The sequence below is a fragment of the Chiloscyllium plagiosum genome, chromosome 5 (assembly GCF_004010195.1).
Source record: "Chiloscyllium plagiosum isolate BGI_BamShark_2017 chromosome 5, ASM401019v2, whole genome shotgun sequence".
In the NCBI taxonomy this organism is placed as follows: Eukaryota; Metazoa; Chordata; class Chondrichthyes; order Orectolobiformes; family Hemiscylliidae; genus Chiloscyllium; species Chiloscyllium plagiosum.
The window spans coordinates 64,266,067-64,294,024 of record NC_057714.1 but is presented as its reverse complement, the minus strand read 5'-3'; the positions used below and the strand labels follow the sequence as shown (position 1 = coordinate 64,294,024).

At 40.3% G+C, this 27,958-nt stretch overlaps 1 protein-coding gene across 2 annotated transcripts in view; it reads left to right on the top strand.

Moving 5' to 3' along the window:
- Positions 1-27,531, top strand: part of LOC122549938 (DNA-binding protein SATB1) — a 94,443-nt gene extending 66,912 nt beyond the window's left edge. Inside the window, exons 5-6 of one of the 2 annotated variants that reach the window (XM_043690208.1) lie at positions 22,241-22,444; positions 25,735-27,531. In XM_043690208.1, coding sequence (XP_043546143.1) covers positions 22,241-22,444; positions 25,735-26,193 — 663 coding nt within the window. In that variant the 3' untranslated portion in view covers positions 26,194-27,531. Of the gene's footprint in view, positions 1-18,718; positions 18,916-22,240; positions 22,445-25,734 lie in introns of those variants that run through there. The other variant, XM_043690210.1, reaches the window with a different exon arrangement.
- The last annotated feature ends 427 nt before the right edge of the window (positions 27,532-27,958 follow it).

Sequence of the window (27,958 nt, the reverse complement as noted above, 5' to 3'; positions counted from 1 at the left end):
GTGGATTGGCCATGTTGAATCACCCATAGTGTCCATGGATGTGCAGGCTAGGTGGGTTAGCCATGGGAAATGCAGAATTATAGGGATAGGGTAGGGAGCTGGGTTTGGGTGCAATGCTCTGCGGAGGATCGGTTTGGATTCAATGGGCTGAATGGCCTGCTTCCACACTGTAGAGATTCCATGATTCTGTGTAATACTTTGAAATAGATTGTAAAGTTATATAAATGCCTATATTATTATCAGTTGAAAATTAGATCAAAATCTGAGGATGTGATCAGTGGTGGAAAACTTATCAAATTTAGTATTGACAAAGGATAACTGTTAGATGATCCACAGATGCATTATGTTAAAGGTGCACTGTTTTGCCATAGTAGGGAATTGGGAATAGTGGATGGATGTTGGTGGCCTATAAAATTGAAGGGGAAAGGTTGGGCAAGGAGGATTGGGAAATGGTTTGCCTATTGTCTTTCTGCTGCCCCAGCAATTTACTAGCAGCAGAGAAGATGGAGAATGGCCCTCTAACTCAGAGCTCAATGAGTGGTCATTTAAGAGTTTCTGTCAGTCACCAATGCAAGTTACCTACAATTGATGAGGTCTTTACCATATGGCAAGATTGATAAACCCTGGCAGTCTCCATCTACACTGATCATAAGAGAAACTTCCTGTTTGGACTCTGGATGGGGTCTGCCTTTGCAGTCCGGCTCATCTTAGCAGCCTCCACTGTGATATTAAAATTTCGGCCGGCGTGTCATTTTTGTGGCATTGACTTTGCACAGAAGACAAATAATGGCTTTTGTTTTATGCATTGACTAATTATTCTCAATACAAATTATGCCTGATATTTGAACTGTAAATAAAGTTTTTCAAAATGTTTTTAATGCAGAATACACCCCTTAATAAAACACAGTCTGAACCATCAAGTCACTCCCTCATGATTTCTTTATTTGTGCTAAACGTTCCATGCTATCTGAAATGAAGCCAACCAATATGTGCTTTAACAGTAACATCACAAAGCTGTATGTGTTTGTAGCTTTCAAATCCCCAGAAAAAGCACTAAAGAGATGCTTTAGCTCTTTGGTTAACTAAAGTATCTACACACTCGTAATTAGCAATTGATTGCTGGATACTCATCAGAAAGCAAGTGCTTGAGTGTAGTTACAGTTGTTGTTCAAACAGTCCTGTGTACCTTAAGTGAGTTTGTGAGACTAAATTCTAATATAGCATACTTAGTAATTGTGCAGAATGCTCTCAAAAAGTGAAGAACATTTTGTCTAGTAATGGCCTTGTTAGCTATTAAAGATGAAAAAGTCCTCAACTGTCAGGTGAATAGGTATGGCTTGTGCTGTGACATAAATAGAGAGAGCCAGCCTATAAATAGACATTAGTAAAATATTTACGCACTGCAACTTACTAAATTAAATTTATCTTATCCAGCGAGTGAAGTACATTTGAGCTACTTTTTTCTAAATGAAATCTAGCTGCACAATCCAGTTTTCTTGGCCTACTTTCAGTCATTGAACTCCCAGGAGAGTTACCACGTGTGTTACCTCGATGACTGTAGGCATTCAGCCTCTTGTAACCTTATCTAATAACTTGCCCAAGGTTTTATTTTATGTAAACAACCTGTTTGGAAATGTTATGATACATCTACATGGCCATCACATTCCTGAGGTGGGACTCGAATGTACTAGCCTTGCGACCCAAAGATCGTACCGAGGTGATGATGATTATTTAAGTGTCATGACAATTAAAATTGTATACTGGACAGCAACTGATAGTGTATTTAATTGATTCTAACTTTCTAGAATCAGTTTATGTTAAGTTAGTGTAATGACTAGGTGACTCTTTTCAATCTTCCTGGTTCGCTGCAGAAACAGGAGACAACCCCTCTCTCTAATAAAAAGTAGTAACCCAAAGTCTACCCAGATATCCAGTAATGCTGGGCAGGTTATATGTGATTACTATCTTAAAATCAATTTTCTGAACTATACCTAATTGAATAAACAGTTAGAAATGGCTTTATTACATGAAGGTTTTAGAGCCCAAAACTCCAAAATTCTGCCAGTGCAGTAATCATGGATCCTATTTCGATAGGGGACTAGGAAATGTTTGTGATCACAAACTTTCATATCTATAAACTTACTCTGCAATTTCAGCAGGGATTGAAACAATTGCAAAAGTCTTTTCAGCAAATCCAAGTACAGAAAGATTCTATAAGATGACTTCTAGCAGAGTCAGACAGGGAAATCCTGCCCCCAGCATGAGATTCACTATTATATTGATGATTCAGCAAGGTTTGCTTATGGAGACAGCAATTCAGTAAGGCGGTGAAAAGGAATTTAGTGAGTGAATTTTATCGTAAGGTTAACGGTCAGCAAAGCAACTGGCTGACCAGAAGCCAGAAGGAAATCCAGTCTAATCTAAAGGTAGGACATTTTTAATGGGCAACAGCAAGATACAGACCCTTAAGCTAACTCCTCACAGCAGCCAAATAACTCCTGATTGTGTCATTTAAGCAATCTGTTATAAATGATATTCTATTAGAGCATTTAGAAATGCATTATATGATCAGAGTCAGAATGGCTTCCCAAAGGGGAAGTCAGAATGGCTTCCCAAAGGGGAAGTCATACCTAACAAATTTATTCCAATTCTTCAAAAGGTAAAAAGTAGACTAGATAAAGAGGAAGCAGTGGGTTTAATATATTTGGACTTTCCAGAGATGTTTGTAAAGTACCACCTGTCGGGCTGCTTGATAGGAACCCAACAGTGTTGCCATATATTTGCATGCGTAGAGGATTGGCTAACTAGTATTTTCAGGATGATAATTTGTAACTAATGTAGATTCACAGAGATTAACAGGAAAATCCAGATTTAAGGGGAAAAGGCAGGATCTCATTGATTGGCAGTGCAGACTCCATGGGCTGTTTCAGTTCCTTTGACTTGAGATCTTATCTCAGAGACAACCCAGTTGACAGGACCAAAAACAGAGAGTGCTAGAGAAACACAGAAGGTCTGGCAGCATCTTTAAACAGAAGACAGAGTTAGTGTTTCAAGTCTGGTGACCATTCGTCAGAACTCGATTGGGGTTCAGTATTCACAGGATGTTGTTATTTTTCAGTCTATAGGTACTGCCAGAACTGCTGTGTTTCTCCAACACCTTGTTTTTGTTTCAGATTTCCAGCATCTACAGTTTTCCTTTGTGTATATTCCAATTAAGAGGAAGGTAGGCCCTAGAGAATGGGGGTGCTGGCAAATAGGCTGGGTGTTAAAATGTTCCGATTTGTAGTGTATTTTATTCTTACAGAATCTGCAGGAAAACCCCAATTCCTTCTAGTCCTACAAAAGTCAGAAAGTCATAATCATAGTGTCATTGCACAGAAACAGACCTTTTAGTCCAACTTGTCCATGCAGTTCATAGCTCCTTGAAAGTGGAGTCGCAGGTAGATAGGATAATGAAGAAGGTGTTTGGTATGCTTTCCTTTATTGGTCAGAGTATTGAGTACAGGAGTTGGGAGATCATGTTGTGGCTGTATGGGACATTGATTAGGCCACTGTTGGAATATTGCATGCAATTCTGGTCTCCTTCCTATCGGAAAGATGTTGTGAAACTTCAAAGGATTCAGAAAAAATTTACAAGGATGTTGCCAGGGTTGGGGAATTTGAACTATAGGGAGAGGCTGAACGGGCTGGGGCTGTTTTCCCTGGAGCGTCGGAAGCTGAGGGGTGACTTTATAGAAGTTTACAAAATTATGATGGGCATGGATAGGATAAACAGACAAAATCTTTTCCCTGGAGTCGGGGAGTCCAGAACTAGAGGGCATAGGTTCAGGGTGAGAGGGGAAAGATATAAAAGAGACCTAAAGGGCAACTTTTTCATGCAGAGGGTGGTATGTGTATGGAATGAGCTGCCAGAGGATGTGGTGGAGGCTGGTACAATTGCAACATTTAAGAGGCATTTGGATGGGTATATGAATAGGAAGGGTTTGGAGGGATATGGGCCGGGTGCTGGCAGGTGGGACTTGATTGGTTTGGGAGATCTGGTCAGCATGGACGGGTTGGACTGAAGGGTATGTTTCTATGCTGTACATCTCTATGTCTCCATTTAGTTCCCAAACTAAACTAGTCCCACTTGCCTGCATTTGGCCCACTTCCCTCCAAACATTTTTTATTCATGTATTTACCCCAATGTCTTTTAAATGTTGTACGTGTATCATCACTTCATCTGGCTGTTCACTCTACATTTGAACCACTGTTTGTGGAGAAAAGTTGCTCATCGTATCCTTTTTAAATCTTTTTCCTCTCACATAAAATTATACCCACTAGTTTTGAACTCCCCTACCCTAGGGAAAAGACCTTCGTTATTCACCTTATCTATGGCCCTCATGATTTTCTAAACCTCTATAAGCCTCCCACTTAACCTCTTAAACTTCAGTGCAAAACGTCTCAGCCAAGAATCTGTGTCGTCTCTCTTTGCTGTCTTTATTGTGCTGCAAGGGTAATTTTCTAGGTGTTTTTACTCCTTTAAAAGTCTGAGAAGACATTAATAAAGGATGTTAGACAAATATATTAGTTCCTAACGTATAAATAGGACATCAAGTACAAAGCAACAAGTTAATGTTAAATCAAGATAAATGATTGGTTAGGCTGCAGTTGGTCACATGTAGTGTTTGGTTTTATTGCCATACTCTATCAAAGATATCAAGGTAATGGAAAGGATAGCAAAGAGTTTCACTTGTTCTTTAACAGTTTCGGGAGGTTGTAGTTATGAAGACAGACAAAGCAACTACAGCCCATTTCATTGGGCAGAAAGCTACAGGGTTGACAGTGTAGTGCTGGAAAAGCACAGCAGGTGAGGCAGCATCTGATTTCAGGAGAGTTGACACTTCAGGCATAAGCCTGAATTCAGGATTATGCCTGAAATGTTGATTCTCCTGCTCCTCATATGCTGCCTGACATGCTGTGCTTTACCAGCACTACACTCTCGACTCTGAGCTCCAGCATCTGCAGTCCTCACTTTCTCATAGAAGGTTACAGGGGTTGCAGAGAGCAATGGGGGCAGTAGCCATGTGCTACAGCCAGACTGAATTAGTGGTTAGTGGGACTTCTGGTCCTCAGCAGGAAGAAGTCCGAACCTTTGGAACTGCCAGCCAATCTGATTGGCCAGTCTGATCAACACCCCAGCTCCATCTTGGTAATGCCCAGGATTGCAGCCAGACCCAGGTTGAAGACCCAATAAATCCCAGGACCAAGGTAAGTTTGGGCAGTACCTGGTGGCCGATTGTGTGACCTTGGGTAGTGTGAGGCAGAGGCGAAGAGATGGCTCTTAATTTCTGTGCAGAAAAACAGAAAGGAAGGGTACCATCTTCTTGGGGGTTGTATAAGTGTGCAAAAGAGTATCCTCTAAAGATAGTGTCCTCACTTCCTTACTTTTCTGAAATCCTTTGAAAACAGTATAAATAGATGGATTCTTGTTTTGATTTGTTCTTTTATAAGTAAAAAAGAGTTGGTGTTGACTGAAGATACTACGCAAAGTCCAAAATATATTACTGCCAACATTGTGGCTGATATAGGAAATAGAAATGTTTCACTGGCACAATAAATGTTGCTGTCCTCAAAACATCCTTAAAGTGTATTGTTAGAGTCGAGTTTCAACCTGACACTGAGTGCAAAACATGAATATTGTTCTGTTTCTCATCAATCTTATCCTTCACCTTCAGGAAATCTAATTGCAGCAGCAATGATTATAGGAAGGACTTGAAATCATTAAGACACTTTTACTTGTCTTAACATGAAGTACTAACTGAAGACATCAAGCTGATTATTTAAGTAGTTTTTGCTATTACCATAAAGTAGAAGGATACAGTTATAGTTATTGTGAAACCACTACATTCAGTACTACAGCAGAGCAGGGTTTTGTTGTCAAGTCACCCTCCCACCATTGTGCTGCAAAGTGAATTGGTATGCAAGGAATTGTTACATGTATGAATAGAACACATGCTTCAGCACTCTGATGCAGGTTACCATTTCTAAAAAGCTGAGAACTAGTCAGTTCCTTGTTCATGTCAAAATGCTTAGAAAGTGTATGTTTCAAATGCTTGAGCTGTCCATTAAAACAGATAGTTAGTCCATTAAAGTTATACTGAAGCCAGTGTCAACCCAATCTTTTCAAAATGATTTCCAAATTAATTCAAGTATACCTAAAGTCCCCAATTTGGCTGTTTCACTTCCAAATGAATGAATATACTTTGAGCTGATGCAAACTACAGCAGTTTTAGATTCATGCAAAATGTGTAATGTGAGAGTACTGAAAGAACTCAGACTTGAAAAAAAGAATATAGGTGCATGACTTTAGTTCTCAATGGGAATGCCTTTAGCAATTTTCGCTTTCCAACCAACCAGCACTCTCAAGCAGCGTAAATGTTGATTTTCTCCTTGAATTTCTATTCCAGTAAATTTTCCTACTGAATATAAGATGTGAAGTTTCCACAAAATATTTGTTTTTAGTAAAACACAAGTCCTGTTCTCAAAAATGTGCCTGTGTTATATCTAATAGTGATTAGTACATTATAATTATTTTCTAATCATATTTGTTTAATAACTCTTGCTCTTATATAGCACTCTCATGATTTCAGGAGGTCCCAAAGTACTTTGACCACAAATTCAAAGCTTTTGAAATCTAGCCACACCTATTACTTATTAACAGAGCAGTCATTTGCCCATAACAGTCTCCCAAAAACATCAGTGAAATAAGTCATAAGATTGCCTATTCCTAATTTTTAAATTTCAAAAATATACTTTATTCATAAGAAATATCTTTACAAATACATAGTCACAAACGCAATTCGGTTCTGTACAGTAGAATATGAAGGAAACAATCAAACATTGGAGTTTGACTCTATCCAAACAAACCTTGTACAAGACTATATTTACATGCATTTGAGGCATGAGGAAGATCTGCTGACTGAACGGGCCTCCATTTAACTTCAGCAGGAAGACCTCAAGCAGTGGTCCTTTCCCACTGCACCTGGCAGTAGCTGCCCCGAGCTTTCGTGCATCCCTCAGCACATGGTCCTTGACCTTGAAATGTCCCAGTCTGCAACACTCCTAAAGGATGAATGATGGCCTCCCCTCACCCACCCCGATAGCTCAGTGCCCAGCTTCCATTATGTCCATCTGAGTGACAGAATAATAATAAGACAAAGGTATTTTTTAAAAATAAGCATGTCTTCTGTCCTCTTCATTGGAACAAATGTAGTCAAATAAAATTGAAAAATATTTAACGAATAAGAGTGAGCAGGAGTATTAGTACTCGAGTTAAATTTATAAAAAACATGATAAGACCAATGGCCTGGCACTTCAAAAATGCACAAACATATAAACAGTCAACAAAGACAATTCAAATTTTATATTTAATCATTTCAACAGAATTTCAAAGGTCATAAAAATAATTTTTAGCTGAAATGAACTACATAGTCGCAACCAAAATATAATAGAGGTGCAGTAATATCAATTATGAGTTTACAAATGGCAAAATTCTGACCAAATCAATTCTGAGGAACAAAGTGAAATACTATTAATCGTTATCAATTGACATTATTCAGAGATAATTTTGTCATGAGCTAACTAATGTAATTAAGATAAATTGCACTTAAGGTTGAAAAAAAATAGATTTGATAAATTTGTTAAAAGGAATTTTTCATTTGCATGCTGTCTGATATTCTTCGAAGTTTAAAAAAAATTAAGCAGAGTCATAGAGTCTCAGAGATGTCAAGCACGGAAACAGATCCTTTGGTCTAACTCATCCATGCTAATGAGATATCCTAAATTAATGTCGTCCCATTTCCCAGTATTTGGCCCATACCCCTCAAAATCTTTCCTATTCATATAACCATCCGGATGCCTTTTAAATGTGTAATTGTACCAGCCTCCACCACTTCCCTGGCAGCTCATTCCATACATTCGCCACCCACTGCGTGAAAAAGTTGCCCCTTAGGTCACTTTTAAATCTTTTCCCTCAAACCTTAAACCTGTGCCCTCTAGTTTTTGACTCTCTTACCCTGGGGAAAAGACCTTGATTATTCACCCTTTCCATGCCCCTCATGATTTATAAAACTTCTATAAGGTCACACTTCAGCTTCTGTCTTTCACAAGACCTTTTTGCTCAACTGCCATTAACTAGTTTTACCCTTAGTGAGTTTTGAGAAGATTTGTAGCTCAGGTTGAGGTTCTGGATGTAGGTTTGCTCGCTGAGCTGAGAGGTTCATTTCCAAACGTTTTGTCACCCTATTAGGTAACATCTTCAGTGGGCCTCAGGCGAAGCAGTGTACATGATTCCTGCTTTATATTTATATGTTCATATATGTTTATATATTCATTTAAATAGAAAGCAGGAATCATGTACACTGCTTCGCATGCGGCCCACTGAAAATGTTATCTAGTAGGGTGACGAAACATCTGGAAATGAACCTCCCAACTCAGCAAGCAAACCTACATCTAGTTTTACCTCTTAAATTATAAACCTAATTATATGTCTTAATGATACATCTCCAATGTTCATTTTAATCTTGATGTAGTCATACATTATGATTCTGGGGTGGTCAAATTGATTTATAATGAAAAATATGTTACTTTAAATCATTTTTTAATCACAGAAATTTGCATTGCATAGAAGGAAGGGTATACTTGTCAATAACACCACTCATCCAACTGAACAAAAAGCACGCCTTGAATTCAAAAGGTTAATTTGTATCATTTGGATTGCATTTACTGCACATTTTTGAGCAATTGTGGCATGTTAAAAATACACTCTTGTTTGTTACAAGGTCAAGAACTGCTGATTAATATCACTTATGAGATTGGAGTAACCGTAGGCTATAGTGTTTATTTCTGGGTTTGTTGGACAAATAATTACTTCAGTGGTTTTGAATTTGATGAATGACACTGAGGAACCACAGAATTTTGATAAGTAGTAAGGAAACGGCAAATTTATTTGGTGAGAGAAACTGAGGTGGTGAGTCCGAAAAAACTGAAAACTAACTTTATGCTGCCTGACAAATGACTTGTAGATGAATTAATGACATTTGTGTCAGTTCTCTCTTTAGCCCTGTGATGCTTTGTTGCTAAACGAACATTTCACACAATAACATTAGCAAGGAGCGAGAACAGTATGACCCAAATAACAACTGGATTATGATGAATGTTAGTACAGGGCAAGGCTGGGACAACTCAAGCATCACCTTTATTGAGGTATAGTTTATGTATAGCATAAAAGTTTTTGTGTGAAATGAATCAAAATACTTTATTTGGAATTGGGACATGAAGCAAAACGCCCTTCCTCAATGAGCTAGTTTAGAGCTAGTACTCTTTCCAGCATAATTTGAAATTGCCCAGTTCAGTTTGGATGCAAGTTTAATGATCATTATCAATTCATCTTTGCCTTGGTCAACAAAACACTTAGCTGAAAGTAGGAAAGTTTTTTCTGATGGCGTTATTGACATATTTTTATGAGATGAGGAATTTCTTCTCTGAGGGTAGTGAATCTTTTTAATTCTTGACCACAGAGGGCTGTGGAAGTTGGCTTATTAGGAGGGGTGGCACAGTGGCTCAGTGGTTAGCACTGTTGCCTCACAGTGCCAGGGACCCGGATTCAATTCCAGCCTCGGGTGACTGTTTGTGTGAAGTTTGCACATTCTCCCTGTGTCTGAGTGGGTTTCCTCTGGGTGCTCCGGTTTTCTCCCACAGTCCAAAGATGTCCGGGTCAGGTGAATTGACCATGCTAAATCACCCATAGTGTTCAGGGATGTGTAGCATTAGTCAGGGGAAATGTAGGGTAATAGGGTAGGGGAATGGGTCTGTGTGAGTTACTCTGCGGAGGGTCAGTGTGGACTTGTAGGGCCGAAGGGTCTGTTTCTAGACCGATTATATATTTCAGGCTGAGATAGACAGTTTTTCAATCATTAAGGGAATTAAGGATTATGGGGAAAAGTAGAGAAGTGGAGTTAAGATTTTCCAGTCAGCTGTGATCTCATTGAATGGTGGAGCAGACTTAATGAGCTGACTGGCTTTCTTCTGCCCCTTCATCCTATGATGCTCTGGTTAATACACAGATAGAGGTATTGAGTGAAAACACAAAATAGAAAAAAACCTGCCCAGGCTGCACACTAATAGAGTAATCGGGACTGCAGATCTGAGCCCTCAGATACTGCCTAATTGTCATCCTGAATTAAAATCAAGGCTTAATATTTCCGTAATTCAGATATTATGGTACTAGCCAATGTAAGAAAGAAGGGTAAAAGGAAATAGTTGATCATCACCATTACACCTGCCAATCTTGTTCTGACAATTCTATTTCACTAATCACAGCTGACGTCAAAGTCTATATTTTGCAGTTTATTTGTAGGAAATTCTCAAGATAGGAGAGACAATGCACCAACGAACTGACATAGTAATTAGACCATCTATTGAACTGGATGTTCTCCTGTTGTGAGAGTTATAGAACTTGGACTAAGACCATGTTTGTTAATAGCCTAACAGTTGTCCCATGGACTCTTTTTATTAAAATGTACAACCTGTGTGATATTTCCATTTGTGATTCTGTTGCACTTTATTCACATGCAACATGGAAAGGAACAAGAATCTTAAGAAAAGAGATAAATGTCTCTAATTGTTAAATAATATGACTCGTACATATTCTGCATATTTGCTTGACGTGAGATTTAAAACGTAAGGGTAAAAATGTGAATGATACAGTAGGAAAAAGCATGCGATGTTTATAATATAGATATTTGATGCATAAATATGTCATTTGGCCATTACATTCCATAACAGAGCTGTTTTTGCTCTATCAAACATCTATCTTCAAGTATTTGCCCTATTCCTCTTAAAAAGTGTGATTCAACTGATATTTTATTGGTCATGGTGTATTCCAATTAACCTTGGTATTGGGAACATTAGAACACTATAACACTTTAATTAATCTAAATCTTTTTGTCCCTTGTTACTAATTCATTGCTTGAATTATTCATCCACAGGACAACCCAACCAGGCATTTAGGTTTTACAATTGAATCTTTGCTTAACTCTTTCTACATCAGTAAATAGACATTATTTATTCAGTATTGTCATTCTAATCACATCCTGTTACCTCCAACATCATATTAGCAAGTTTATTCTGTATCTTTTCCATGACTCCAAGATGCTTTCTGTAAAGAAGAATGCAATATAGCTGGTATGGCCAGTATACAAAGAAACCTCGATTATTTGAACGAGATGGGCGGGCACAATTTCATTTGGTTAATTGATTCAATGCCTGTCCTCTGAAGTTTCCTTTTTCCTCGGTCTGCCTGCCTTGCTCCCTATCTCTGTCTCAGGATTTGTTTCTGAGCAGAGACACACACTTGTGTGTAAGGGACCTGCAGCATTGCTGAAGCTTCCCCACCACCATCCCCCCACCCCGCTCCAATCAAGTCAATGGGATTGACACAGCGAGAATTTGCTAAATCCGTTACCCGTTCAGGAGACTAGGCAGCAGCACACAGAGCGCAAGCCCCCTCACCCCATCCGACAGCCCGCCCCCCAACCGCGTCCAACCCCGCCGCCATCTGAGCCCCACAGCCCTGCCCCCTGGTGATCCCCCCAATCCTGCCCAGTTCAACACCCCCACCCCCGACACCTGTAACCACGCTGCCCCGTCTGCCTCTGTCCCATCCACCATCCACCCAGGAAGGAGTGGTTTAGGTACATCCCTGTGTAGAACCCCAGGGAAAGTGTGGGGAGAGAGAGAAAGCGGGAAGACAATCATTTGGAGACAGTGCCTCGGCTCTCATCGATGTCCAGGACTGTTCTCAGCAGCATTTCAGTAACCGAGTTTGTTTTTAATCATTGTAAACAAAAGACGCGATCAGTGTTGGAAACACTCTTTGATGTAATGTTTCTATCGGGACCTCGAAATCTCCTTTGGATATTCAGAGATTGATATTTGGATAATCGAGGTTCCTCTGTATTCAGTATCTTTATAAATTAATCCTGATCTCTTTGCCTTCCCAATCAGTATCTTCTATAGAGCACCTAGAAATCCATTCACCTCTTTAACCATTTCAGACAATATCATGTCAAAAAGACTGACTGAGTTTCGAAAGCTGAAATTATCTGAGCAGGTGGTGCTGAGTTCACATTGTGTTTCACAGGCATAGGTGAGTCAGGAGGTGACTTACTCGCCACAGTATTCCTAGCCTCTGACCTGTTATTGTTGCCACTGAATTGATATAGAGTCATAGAGTCATAAAGATATACAGCACGAAAACAGATCCTTCAATCTAACTCATCCATGCCGACCAGATATCCTAAATGAATCTAGACCCATTTGCTAGAGTTTGGTCCATATCCCTCTTAACCCTTCCTATTTATATAACCATCCTCTGGCAGCTCATTCTATACATGGACCGTACATGCGTGTATGGAACTGGGCAGCACGGTGGCTCAGTGGTTAGCACTGCAGCCTCACAGCACCAGGGACCCGCGTTCGATTACCACCTTAGGCGACTGTCTGTGTGGAGTTTGCACATTCTCCCCATGTCTGCGTGGGTTTCCTCTGGGTGCTCCGGTTTCCTCCCACAATCCAAAGATGTGCAGGTCAGGTGAATTGGCTATGCTTAATTGCCCATAACGCTGGGTGCATTAGTCAGGGATAAACACAGGGCTGGGGAAAGGGTCTGAGTGGGTTACCCTTCAGCGGGTCGATGTGGACTTGTTGGGCTGAAGGGCCTGTTTCCACACTGTATGAAATCTAATCTAAACATATTGCCCCTTAGATCCCTTTTAAGTCATTCCCTTCTCATATTAAACCTATGCCCTCTAGTTTTCCCCTACCCTGGGGAAAAGACCTTGTCTATTTACCCAATCCATGTCCTTCATGCTTTTATAAACCTCTATAGGGACACCCCGTATAGCTCAAACCCTCCAGTCCTGGCAACAACTTTGTTAATCTTTTCTGAACCCTTTCAAGTTTTACAATATCCTTCCAATTCTGGAGACCAGAATTGCATGCAATATTCCAAAAGTGGCCTAACCAATGTCCTGTACAACCTCAATGTGACTTCCCAGCTCCTATACTCAGTGCTTTGCCAATAAAGGCAGGCATTACAAACACCTTCTTCGCTATCCTATCTACCTGCAACTCCACTTTCAAGGAGCTTTGAACCTGCACTCCAAGGTCTCTTTGTTCAGCGACATTCCCCAGGACCTTACCATTAAGTGTATACGTCTTGTCCTGATTTGCCTTTCCAAAGTTCAGCACCTCAGATTTATCTAAATTAAACTCCATCTTAGATAGCCTTCTTCATTGTCAACTATACCAACAACTCTGGTGTCATCTGCAAACTTTCTAAGCATGTCTCCTAAATTCTCATCTGCCTCTTCTCAGCCCACTGGCCCATCTGATCAAGATCCCGTTGTAATCTGAGGTAACATTCCTCGCTGTCCACTACACCTCCAATTTTGGTGTCATCTGCAAACTTACTAACTATACTTCCTATGCTCACATCCAAATCATTTATGTAAATGATGAAAAGCAGTTGACCCAGCACCGATCCTTGTCACACACCACTGGTCACAGGCCTCCAGTCTGAAAGGCAACCCTCCACCACCATCCTCTGTCTTCTACTTTTGAGCCAGTTCTGTATCCAAATAGTTAGTTCTTCCTCTCTTCCGTGTGAGCTAACCATGTGGAATCTTGTTGAACACCTTACTGAAGCCCATACAGATCACGACCACCACTTTGCCCTCATCAATCCTCTTTGTTACTTATTCAAAAAGCTCAATCAAGTTCATGAGACACGATTTCCCACGCACAAATCCATGTTGACTATCCCTAATCAGTCCTTGCTTTTCCAAATACATGTAAATCCTGTCCCTCAGGATTCCCTCCAACAGCTTGTCCACCACTGATGTCAGGCTGACCGGTCTATAGTTCCTTGGATTTTCCTTACCACCTTTCTTAAATAGTGGCACTAAGTTAGACAACCTCCAGTCTTCCGGCACCTCACCTGTGACTATCAATGATACAAATATTTCAGCAAGGGGCCCAGCAATCACTTCCCTCACTTCCTACAGAGTACTACGGTAAACCTGATCAGTTTCTGGGGATTTTTCTACTTTTATGCATTTCAAGACATCCAGCATCTCCTCCTCTCTAATATGGACAAAGATAGCACTATTTATTTCTCTACGTTCTCTATTTTCCATATCCTTCTCCACAGTAAATATTGATGCAAAATACTCATTGACTATCTCCCCCATCTCCTGCGGTTCCTCACATAGATGCCCTTGCTGATCTTTAAGGTGCCCTATTCTCTTCCGAGTTAACCTTTTGTCCTTAATGTATTTGTAGAATCCCTTGGACTCTCCTTAACCCTATTTGCCAAAGCTATCTCATGCCCCCTTTTTGCCCTCCTGATTTCCCTCTTATGAATACTCCTACTGCCTTCATACTGTTCTGGGAATTCAGTCGACCCTACTGTCTGTAACCTGACATATGTTTCTTTCTTATTCTTGACTAAAACCTCAATTTCTCTTGTCATCCAGTATTCCCTACACCTACCAGACTTGCTGGCCCTACCATTAATTCCAAGTCTCAGCCTTGTCTATTTTACCAAAATGCAATACCTTGCATTTATCCAAATTAAACTCCATCTGTCACTCCTCAGCCTATTGGCCCAATTGATCAAGATCCCTTTATAATCTTAGACAGCCTTCTTCATTGTCAACTATACCAACAACTCTGGTGTCGTCTGCAAACTTTCTAAGTGTGTCTCCTAAATTCTCATCCAAACTGTTTATATAAATGACAAAGAAACGTGAACCCAGCATTGATCCCTGCAGAACACACTGGTTACAGGCCTCCAATCTGAAAGGCAACCCTCTACAGCAGCCTCTGTCTCCAACTGTCAAGCAAATTTTGTATCCAATTGGCAAATTCTCCCTGAATCCCATGTGATCTAACTTTACTAATTATTCTACTGTGCAGACCCTTGTCAAAGGTTTTACTAAAGTCTGCGCAGACAATGTCTACCCTCTGCCCTCATAATTTTTTTGGTTATGCCCTCAAAAAACTCAGTTAAGTTTGTGAGACATGATTTCCCACACACAAACCCATGCTGACTATCCGTAATCAGTCTTTGCTTTTCCAAATGCATGTAAATCCTATGTCCACAATTCCCTCCAACAATTTGGAAAAGAAAATCTTAGCAGGACTTATACAATTAATGGTAAGGTCCTGGGGAGTGTTGCTGAACAAAGAGACCTTGGAGTGCAGGTTCATAGCTCCTTGAACGTAGAGTTGCAGGTAGATAGGATAGTGAAGAAGGCATTTTGTATGCTTTCCTTTATTGGTCAGAGTATTGAGTACAGAACTGGGAGGTCATTTAGATTTAGATTAGATTACTTTACAGTGTGGAAACAGGCCCTTCAGCCCAACAAGTCTACACCGACCCGCCGAAGCGCAACCCACCCATACCCCTACATTTACCTCTTACCTAACACTACAGGCAATTTAGCATGGCCAATTCACCTAACCTGCACATCTTTGGACTGGAGGAAACCGGAGCACCCGGAGGAAACCCACGCAGACATGGGGAGAACGTGCAAACTCCACACAGTCAGTCGCCTGAGGCGGGAATTGAACCCGGGTCTCTGGCGCTGTGAGGCAGCAGTGCTAACCGCTGTGCCACCGTGCCGCCATTGCATGTTGCAGCTGTATGGACATTTGAGCTATAGGGAGAGGTTGAATAGGCTGGGGCTGTTTTCCCTGGAGCATCGGAGGATGAGGCTTATAAAATCATGAAGGGCATGGATAGGATAAATAGACAAAGTCTTTTCCCTGGTGTGGGGGAGTCCAGAACTAGAGGGCATAGGTATAGGATGAGAGGGTAAAGATATAAAAGAGACCTAAGGGCACCTTTTTCACACAGAGGGTGGTGCATGTACGGAGTAAGAAGTGGTGGAGGCTAGTACAATTGCAACATTGAAAAGGCATCTGATTGGGGATATGAATAGGTATGGTTTGGAGGGATATGAGCCAAGTGCTGGCAGGTGGGCCTAAATTGGATTGGGATATCTGGTCGGCATTAACAAGTTGGACTGAAGGGTCTGTTTCTGTGCTGTACATCTCTATGACTCTATAATTTACGCACGACTGATGTCAGACTCACGTATCTGTAGTTCCGAGATACAACATAGTCACCCTCCAGTCCACTGGCACTTCACCTATCGCTGTAGATGATACAAATATCTCCACTAGGGGCCCCGCAATTCCTTCCTTAACTTCCCACCACGTATTGGGATACATATCCTGGATCCCAGAGATTTATCCACCTTTAAGTTTTTTTAAGATTCCAGCACTTTTCTTCTGTAATGTGGACTGTTGTTAAGACATCAATATTTAATTCCCTATGTTCCCTAGACTCAAGTTTTTTTCTCCACAGTAAAGACTAATGTGAAATATTTGTTTAGTATATCTCCCATCTCCTGTAGTTTCACATGTAGACAACCTTGTTGATCCTTAAGGGGGCTGATTCTCTCCTTAGTTACTCATTTGCCTAAATATCCCTACAGAATCTCTTTAGATTATCCTTAATCTTACCTGCCAAGGCTATCTCATATCCTGTTTTGCCCTTCTGATTTCCCTTACACCCCTTATACTCTTCAAGAGATTCACTTGACCTCAAATTATCTATACGTAACATATAATTCCTTCTTAAATATATCACCATTCCTTCAATATCATTGGGTTAATATCCTGGAATTCCCTTTCTCAGGACATTGTGGATCAAGCTACAACATATAGTCTGCAGTGGTTCAAGAAGGCAGCTCACCTCCACCTTCTCAAGGGCAACTAAGGATGGTCCAGCCAGCATTGCACCTGTGCCATGAGTGAAAAAGAAAATTGAAAGCTTAAAGAAGTGTCTAAAGGATTTTTTATGCGAGGAATGAATAAGAGTTTGATTTTACAAGAGATTAACCAGTTATGATTTTAAAACTTTGAATTGGCTACGTGAATGGAAGCTTTTTCAGAAAATGTGCAGAGTGAGAGCTCTCATAGATATTTGGATTGTATGTTATTTCCTCTTCACTTGGCTTGTGAGATCTTCACATGGTTGAGACTTGGTGTGTTGGGGTTGGGTGGGATCACTGAGTTGGTTTGGAAGGCCATGGGATATGCTGGGAATGTTGAATTGACATGGGTTGTTAAGATCCATGTTGGGTGGAAAGGAGCTGAGGGAATGTGCAGTCTAGAGGGCCTATAATCCATTAACCAGCTCTCGCAAATTCTGGTGTCTTCCTAGCAATTGCTTCCAGGATCAATGAGTGTGACTAACAAAAATGATGGAATGAGAGTAGCATGGATTTTGCAACTTAAACCTGAGTTGCAGGCGTTCTTTGTGAATTTCCCCTGGTTTTTAAGTAGACGAAAAGGAAAAGTTTTGAGGGATATGGACCAAATGCAGGAAAGTGGGACTAGTTTGGTTTGGGAACATGGTCGACGTGGACTAGTTGGACAGAAGGGTCTGTTTCCATGCTGTATAACTCTATCCTGTACTCAGATCCCCAACTTGGAGCAAAAACCTGATGGCTTGTTGGCTCATTTTACTGAGGTAGGCCAGTGAGTTGGGAAATTTCTGACTTAAGCTCAGCAGCTACAATTAGCTACAATTAGTCCCTAGACTGTACCTAGAATATTCTGTCTAATTCTGGCATCAAGCTTTAAGAAAGATGTCAAGGAATTGAAGAGCATACAGCAATTATTTACTAGAATTATGTACTTCCCAATATCCTTCCTTAATTGGGTATAATACTCCAGCAAGGGCCTAACTATGTAATAGAATTTAACTCAACTATCTCAATGGCTTGATTTCCCTTTAATGTGATGTCAATCAAAAACCATTACCAATATCAGAAAAGAAGGCTTTGTAAGCTTTGGAAGAAATATTTTATTAAACATTCAACTTTCATATTGCCTTTACATTACATAAACAGAGAGACTGGAAATTTTAACTTACACTCTTGTCGACAGATTTCCAGCTATTTACTTCAGTTGATGGAAAATTACAACTAGATCTATTAACATTGAGCTTTAAACAGCAGCAAATGCCACAGCCACTATTTTAACTGGCTCGGCAGTGAACTTTAAGAACACACCAAGAAAATAAAGCCAGTCAGTCAGTTCCTTTTAACCGTGAATGCAATGATAACATTGGAGGTTTGCTTGTAATAGTAATGTTTTAGAAATAGAATAATAGTATATAAACAAAAAAATCTTCAGTATAGTATAAATTTCAAGGGGCTGAATTTGATCAGAAATTGGCTAACTTTTGATATTAGTGAGTTGTGTTGGAGGTTTTCTCTCCCTGAGGCCTAACAAGAATTCTCACACTATCTCCCCAAGCTAACTTTATTACCTATGCACCACATCCCTTCGGTATCGCATTTGTCATTTCCTACCACTGGCCATAGGCAGCAGTGCTCACCACTAACAAGACCTTCAAGATTCCAGTGTTGGCAGCATCTTTACAGCTCAGCCACGCACCATGTCAGGCTGTGAACAATGTCAGTCTGGGCAGCCCTGAACATTTCCTAACAATTGATACAGATGTTTTGGACAAGAGAAGTTGACACTTCAGTTTGTTCAAGCGATGTTCTTTGTATATCTTTTTCCTGCTGTGCAGATCTACGAGGTCCATGCACAGCAGCTGCTACTGAAACCGGAAGTCAATGCACAGAATGTGCAGACACAAAACTTAGAGGGAACACAGACCTCATGGTGGACTGAGCGTTACAAGGGACAGCTATCCGTCTCCCTCAGGACCAGTAGAGGAGACCATGCCACCATATCCTGCCAGCCTAGTCTGAGATTGCCAGCCAGGTCAGTGTAGTTTGAGGAATACCCAGCTATGCAGGGAGAAGCTCAGTTACTTTCACTGCTCTATGAGACTAAGTGCCACTTTCTTCTTTTTGCTACCTCACAGTCACACTATCTCTACTACAACACCCATCTTCACCAAGGCTCATGGTCTTACTATGCCACGCAACAACTTCCCTCACTTGCTCTGACCCACCCAATAACCCCTAAACCTAACGCTAGCCCACACCACTAAACTCACATGGCCTCTGCACCACCTATTCAATCACTCGGGACACCTCACATTTCCGGCACCTGCACTAGCATTCATAGTGATGCCAGCCATTTCCACCTCATTTAATCCCTCCCTTTGCTTCATTCTAAGAGAAGATGGTCCACAAAAAAGGCAAAAAAGACCAAGGTAGGTGGTGGAGAGCGCAACATTCAGCTCATTGGGGATGTGATTACCTTTAAAACATGGAAACTAGGAACAACATTAGGCTATTCAGCCCTTAAAGACTGCTCCACTATTCAATATGATCATGACTGATTTTCTGTGTCAATGCCATATTCTCACTTCCTTCCCGTACCCCTTATTGCCTTTAATATCTGAAATATTATCTGTCTCTTTCTTGAATATATTTGGTGGCTTGGCATCCACAGCCTTTGGGAGAGAATTGCACAGATTCACTATATTTGAGTGAAGAAGTTTTACTCAATCTCAGTCCTAAATCATCCACTCTGTATCCTGAGACTGTGACCCCTGGTTCTACCTGGTCAGTCCAGTACTGTTAGAATTTTATGCATTTCAGTCAGATTCCCTGTCATCCTTCTAAACTCTAATGAATACAGGCCCAGTCGAACCAAGTTATTGAGAGACTGAGAGAAAGAATTTGCGTGAGTTAAAAAGAGCATAAGTCTGGTAACTAGGACAATACGAAGAACCACAAATAGTGCCCCAACAAATAACTGGAACTACCAAAAAATATGAATCTTGTAAAGGATGTCAAAATCAACATGAACAATTTTTACAATTCTATTGTAATAAAAAGGATGCTGGAATCAGTGTGGGTCCCTTCAACATTCCTAAAGGTCAATATTGTTGATGAAAATGTTTTAAAAAGTGGACATCTGCAGGGCTACAGGAAAGTTGGATGAGGTAAATGAGGCATGTCATGCTCACATGTGACGAAATGGCTGCCTCCAGTGTTGTATCATTCTACAATTCAGAGTCTTTTCATGACCCATATTTGGACAAGGAACATGCTTCCATCTCTGTTAAGAGGTTCCCAATCAAAATTGCAAAGAGAGACAGTTTTCAAATGGGGATGGGTTCGGGATCTGGAAGGAGTTCTAACTACAGTTTCCTGCCTTGATAGAGGAAATCCAGCTGCTAATAACATTACAAAGGGGTAACATATAAATCTAAGGAGAGGGTAACAGATTGATGCAGGGGATTTTGAGAGACTTTGCAGGTAATAGTGCAGGATTGTAAGAGAATCTGTTCCAGAGAATGTAGATTGTTGTTATCAAATGCTGTCTGCAACAGTAATCGTTGTTCAGGTGCTTCAGCTATGGTATGAAGGACAATTGACCTAAGAAGTACAACACCTATTCTGGAATTGCCTTTCAGGGCAATGAAAATTACATTATAACCGTATCTGGGTTATGTGGTACAAATAGGCTCAATAGACCGAATACTTTTGCCTGAATTAATACCATGAGGGGTCATAATTCTAAGGCAGTTGGAGGAAGGTTTAGGGGAGATGTCAGAGGTAGGTTCTTTACACAGAGAGTAGTGGATGCGTGGAATGCACTGCCAGCAGTGGTAGTAAAGTCAGATACATTAGGGACATTTAAGTGGATAGGCAAATGAAGAGTATGTAAGTTAGTTTGATCTTAGAGTAGTATAAAAGGTCGGCACAACATCGATGGCCAAACGACCGTATGTCATGTATTGTTCTACGTTCTATGTTGTAATGCATTCTTCTTAAGATAAGGTTACATCTATGAATCAAATAGTGTACAGCATTTTTTTTATCAGTTCACAGAACATAGGTGATGCTGGGTAAGCCAGCATTAATTGCCCATCTCTCATTGCTCAGTGATTTGAGTCCATTGTTTTGAACTGATGTCTTGAACCAATGTACCCCATGGGGTGTAGGGATACCTACTGTGCTGTTAGGAAGGGAGTTCATTTTAAAATTATTGATTGAGTTTAAATTCTACCAGCTGTCATTGCATGATTTGAACCAGTGTCCTCAGAGCATTAGCCTGGGCTTCTGAATTGTTAATCCAATGACATTACCACTATACCACTTCTTCCCATTAGAATCAAAGAATCCCTACGAGTCTGCACCGGCCCTCAATAAAGCTTCCCACCCAGGCTCAGTCCCCCACCTCATTTCCATAACCCCAGATTTCCCATGGCTAGCCTGTGCATACCTAATCACTACGGGGCAAGTTAGCATGGCTAAACTGCCTAACCTGCATAACTTTGGACTGTGGGAGGAAACCCATGCCGACAGGGGGAGAGCATGCAAACTCCACACAGAAAGTCACCCAAGGCTAGAATCGAACATGGGTCCCTGGTGTTGTGAGGCCTCCTAACTACTGAGTCACTCTGCCATTGTTAATAATTTTGGTTTTTACTGGGAATTTTTAAATATTATTTTGTTATGAATTTATTGTTGCTTTGTTAGCAAAGTTCCAATTTTAACCATAATGTTTTCTGCACAGTTGCAGGCTGTGAGCAGTTCAGTTGCTGGTTGGTCTCCTGCCAACAGCATTTCAATTTGCACCCAAACAGATGTTTTGACTTGTAGACCCTTACATCTCAGTCAGAAAGTTGTAGGCTCAAGTCCCACTGCAATGCACTTGAACACAAAATACCAATGGCGTGCTGCTCTGTCCGAGTTGCTACTTTTATATGACACGTTAAACCAAGGCACAAGTTGCCCTCTTAAGACGACATTTAATATCCCATGGCAGTATTTAGAAGGTGAACAAAGGAGTCCACCCTTGTGTTCTGACCAGTAGTGATTTCTCAACCAAAATCAGTTAAAGCAGGCTATCTGGTCACTATTTGACTGCTGTTTTGTGGGGTTTTTTGGCTGTCACAGTTCCCCACATTACAACCGGGACTGTAATCTCCAAAAGAATTTGAAGAGTTGGAAGATGCTTAGGAACTCCCTGAAACATTGAAATTTATTATATAAATGCAGGATTTTTCCTTTTGTTCGTGTGTTACTTTCAATGGTTACTTACTCTTTGGGATATTTTGATAAATTGTGCCGAGAATATGGTGGGAAACTAATGTGTCTTGCTCTATTCACATTCTTCTACCAAGGGGTGGTTATGTGAACTGCTACGTTGGAAAGAAGACCCCTCCCCAGAGAATAGGACTCTTTGGGAAAACTTATCAATGATCAGGAGGTTCTTGAGCCTTCCTCAGGCTGAGAGAGATGCCATTTATGAGCAAGAAAGCAACATGATCCATCACCATGGAGACCGACCATCCCACATCCTTCATGTTTCTGCAGAGCCAATTCAGGTTAGTATACCTTACTGAGTAATCTACAAGACAATCCCTAGGAAAGGTTTTAGCCTACTGCTAATTGATAACAGTTTGATGAATTGCTGTTTTAACATGAAACCTGTCAAATAAATAAGTACTCCTGTGTCTTCTGCATTGAACTAAGGCCAAAACAATGGGATTAAAACACCTGGAGTCATTGAGTCATAGAGATGTACAGCATGGAAACAGACCCTTCGGTTCCAACTCATCCATGCCAACCAGATATCCTGAACTATTCTAGTCCCATTTGTCAGAACTTGGCCCATATCCTTCTAAACCCTTCCTATTCATATACCCATCCATATGCCTTTTAAATGTTGCTAATGTACTAGCCTCTACCACTTCCTCTGGCAGCTCATTTCATACACGCACCACCCTCTATGTGAAAAAGCTGCCCCATAGGTCACTTTTATATCTTTCCCCTCTCATCCTAAACGTTTGCCCTTTAGTTCTGGACTTCACTACCACAGGGAAAAGACCTTGCCTATCCATGCTCTTCATGATTTTATAAACCTCTATAAGGTCACTCATCAGCCTCTGACATTCCAGGGAAAAAGACCCAGCCTGTTCAGCCTCTCCACATAGCTCAAATCCTCCAACCCTGGCAACATCCTCGTAAATCCATTCTGAACCCTTTCAAGTTTCACAACATCTTTCCGATACAAAGGAGACCAGAATTGCATATAATATTCCAAAAGTGACCTAACCAATGTCCTGTACAGCTGCAAAATGACCTCCCAATACCGATATTCAATTCTTTGACCAATAAGGGAAAGCCTACTGAACGCCTTCTTCACTATCCTGTCTACCTGCAACTCTACTTTCAAGGAACTATTAACTTGCACTGCAAGGTCTCTTTGTTCAGCAACACTCCCTAGGACCTTACCATTAAGTTTATAAGTGCTGCTAAATTTGCCTTTACAAAATGCAGCACCTTGCATTTATCTAAATTAAACTCCACCTGCCATGCCTCAGCCCATTGACCCCATCTGATCAAGATCCCATTATACTGCGAGGTAACCTTCTTCACTGTCCAGTACGTCTCCAATTTTGGTGCCATCTGCAAACTTACTAACTATACCTCCTATGTTTACATCCAAATAATTTATGTAAATGACGAAAAGCAGTGGACCCAGCACTGATCCTTGTGGCACACCACTGGTCAGTCTGAAAAGCAGCCCTCCACCACCACCCTCTGTCTTCTACCTTTGAGCCAATTCTGTATCAAATGGCTAGTCTCCTCTGTATTCCATGAGGTCTAACCTTGCTAACCAGTTTCCCCATGAGAAACCTTGTCAAACGCCTTACTGAAGTCCACATAGATCACATCCAATGCTCTGCCTTTATCAATCCTCTTTGTTACTTCTTCAAAAAACTCAATCAAGTTCATGAGACATGATTTCCCATGCACTGAGCTGTGCTGACTATCTCTAATCAGTCCTTGCCTTTCCAAGTATATGGGAGAAAGTGAGGACTGCAGATGCTGGAGATCAGAGCTGAAAAATGTGTTGCTGGAAAAGCGCAGCAGGTCAGGCAGCATTCAAGGAGCAGGAGAATCGACGTTTCGGGCATAAGCCCTTCTTCAGGAATCAAGTATATGTAAATGCTGTCCCTCAAGATTCCCTCCAACAACTGGCCTACCACTGATTTCAAGCTCACCGGTCTATAGTACCCTGGCTTTCCTTTACCACCTTTCTTAAAAAGTGGCACCATGTTAGCCAACCTCCAGTCTTCTGGCACCTAACCTGTGATTTTCAATGATACAAATATCTCAGGAAGGGGCCCAGCAATCATTTCCCTAGCTTCCCACAGAATGCAAGAATACACCTGATCAGGTCCTGGAGATTTATTCACTTTTATACGTTTCAAGATATCCAACACCACCTCCTCTGTGATATGGACATTTTTCAAGATACCATCTGTTTCCCCACATTCTGCATCTTCCATGTCCTTCTCCACAGTAAACACTGATGCAAAATACACTTTTAGTATCTCCCTCACTCCTGCGGCTCAATACATAGGCCGCCTTGTTGATCTTTAAGGGGCGTTATTCTCTCCCTAGTTACCCTTTTGTCCTTAATGTATTTGTAAAAACCATTTGGATTCTCCTTAACCCCATTTGCCAAAACTATCTCATGTCCCCTTTTTGCCCTCCTAATTTCTATTATTAGTATACTCCTACTGCCTTCATATTTTCTATTAATTCATTTGATCTATCTTGTCTATACCTGACATATGCTTCCTTCTTTTTGTTAACCAAGCCCTCAATTTCTTTAGTAATCCTGCTTTCCCTACACCTACCAGCCTTTCCTTCACTGATACTTGAAATCTCCTTACAAATTTGTTTCTCAATTTTCTGCTGACTATTAGGAGGTCTACAATTCAATCTCAATAAGGTGACTATCCCTTTCCTATTTCTCAGTTCCACCTAAATACCTTTCCTGGATGTATTCCCAGGAATATCCTCCCTAGGTACAATTGTAATGCTATCCCTTATCAAAAATACCACTCCCCTCCTCTCTTGCTCTCCCCTTACTGTAGCATTTGTATGCTGGAACATTAAGCTGTCAGTCCTGTCCATCCCTGAGTCACTCTTCTGTAATTGCTGTAATACCCCAGTCCCATATTCCCTGAGTGCCCTGAGTTCATCTGCCTTCCCTGTTAGGCCTTTTGCATTGAAGTAAATGCAGTTTAATTTATCAGTCCTACCTTGTTCTCTGCTTTGTTTCTGCCTGTCCTGATTGTTTGACTTGCTCCTTTTCCCAGCTGTACTAGTCTCAGATTGATCTCTTTCCTCGCTATCCCCCTGGGTCCCAACCCCCCCAACAACCTTACTAGTTTAAATCCTCCTGAGCAGCTCGAGCAAATCTCCCTGCCAGTGTATTAGTCCTTTCCAATTCAGGCACAATCTGTCCTTCTTGTACAAGTCACCTCCACCCCAGAAGATATTTCAATGATCCAAAAATGTGAACCCTTCTCCCTGCACCAGCTCCTCAGCCACGCATTCATCTGCTGTATTGTCCTATTCCTACTCTCATTAACTCGCAGCACCATGAGTAATTCAGATATTACTACCCTCGAGGACCTCCTTTTTAAATTCCTTCCTAACTTTCTATATTCTCCCTTCAGAATCTCATCCTTTTCTCTTCCTATGTCATTAGTTCCAATCATGTATATAAGTTGTTTTAGCTTATTTCAGCATTTCAATGATGCTAACATGTTAATGTGTGATGAACAGTCTAATGATTAGTTATTTTTGCTTATAGCAACAGCCAGCAGCACCCCGACTTGCACCTAAACAACCAACATCAACACCAGCAGAATCAGAAGATGAGAGCCGGCATAAGCCCAGATCTCGCACTAAAATTTCTGTCGAAGCCCTGGGGATCTTACAGAGCTTTATTCAAGATGTGGGTTTGTACCCAGATGAAGAAGCAATTCAGACACTCTCAGCTCAACTTGACCTGCCCAAGTATACCATCATAAAGTTTTTTCAAAACCAACGTTACCATCTAAAGCATCATGGTAAGCTGAAGGACCATGCAGGTTTGGAGGTGGATGTGGCTGAGTATGAAAAAGAGGAATTGCTGGAAGACTCGGAGGACTCAGAGGAAAGCGAGGAAGGCAAAAGTTCAAAAGAAATATATTCAGTTAAAGTGGAAGAGACATTGTCTGGAGAAGGGACTACAAATAACTTAGATCCTGATCAGGAACCAAAAGACTGACCCTGATATCATATGAACATTTTCTTTTTGTAACTGTGCCACAGATGTATAATTACATGAAAACCCGTCTTGTTTCCTGCATTATTCATCAGAAAGACCAATTTGTCTTTACAAACTTGCACAAATAAATATAAAGAGTCCCAGTAAAAGACTGAACAAATCTCCTGTGGATAATGCAGACTGCACTAGAAGTTTTTCATTTTTTCTTTCAAGCAAACAAGCAGCTACATATGAAGTATTTGGGATTGCCTTGAACATTTTTTGTAACTGCTGTTTACTGATTAATGACAGTTTTTGTACGGCACATCAACAGAGGAAACTGACACTGTATGATGTTTGACTGTATTAGCTGTCAAACTTAAAATGCTCATTCAGAAGCTTTCCACAACTGATCACAGGATAGCCAGTTCTGAATGGATCAAACACTCCAGTTTCAATTCTCCACCCAAACCAGTATGTTTCTTGCAACTTAAAAGGAAAATCTGGCCTTTTCAAAATTAACAAAATTACAAATGAGAATACTTTGTGCTTAGCTATATATTGTTAAAGTTGCAAAAAAAATGAAGAAACTGCTCGCTGTAAAACGCAGCGTTAATGGAAAATATGCCAATAATTGCCTTGTGTAATATGGCACTGCCATCATTCAATTATTCTGCAAGAGAGCAATCACTGTAACTTTGAGTCTTGTCATTACCTGATTTTAAAATGTGAAACACAATTTTTTTTTAAACTTTGTGTAGTCTAGATTATTTATTTTCAGAAAAGTTAGCCTCATGATGTAATTAATTTTTTGAATTTTCTGTTACATGTAACATAGTGCTTTTTCATACTGACTTTTTCTATTTATAAATGTATTTTGATGGGCAGTGATACAAAGTGTCTTAAAAGTTTCAATTGAAAAATTGTGCTTTAAAATTTGCCTAAAAACTGCTGTATGTTATCAAAGCAATTCATACCATGGGCTTCACTCTTTATGGTGTATGCAATTTTCTATATTAATGTTAAACCATCATGCAAATGAATATAGGTCAATAAAAAATAAAATACATTAGATAACTTATAAACTTCACAGAAAAATAGATGTGTTGCAATGTGTCTTCCTTCAGTTTACAATGGATTGAAGCTTTTTTCAGTATAAATTTCTGTATGAAGATCACAAGTGTACCTGTTTTTCTGAGTTATATTGCAATGTGGAACTATGAGATCACAAATTATTTTGTTAAACCTGACCATGTTAGACTTTTTTTTAAAGCATCACAGGTTTTCTTTATGCAAAAATGTTCAAATGGGGATGGTTATTAATTGTTAATCGCACAATTAAACTATCTTTGTATAATATGATAATACTTGTTTGTTTCTATCTTCATTATTATTGAAGTATAATTGTTAGCCAATACATTGCTTATTTGTGGCTATTTTTGATGTGCAGATACTTAACACATTACTTATAATTGAAGTGCTTGTGGTCTTTTTAAGTGAGGTTGTAGATTAACCTAAAGCAGTAATTAATCATATTTTAGAGCACTGACTTGACATGAACCGACTTTACTTTGAATATTCTCCATACAGTGAATTAATTCAGATCAGTTCTTTGCCCAGCTCCCAGAAGTAAAAGAACTGGAAGTTTATCCACTGTAACACCAATTCCAAGGAACAGCAATATAGAAAAAGTTAGGAAGATATATTGCTTAGAGCGTAATTGTCAAGTAGTGGTGTTCCAAAGCCTCTTCTGCCCTTGTCCTTCAAGATGGTAGAGGCCTTGGGA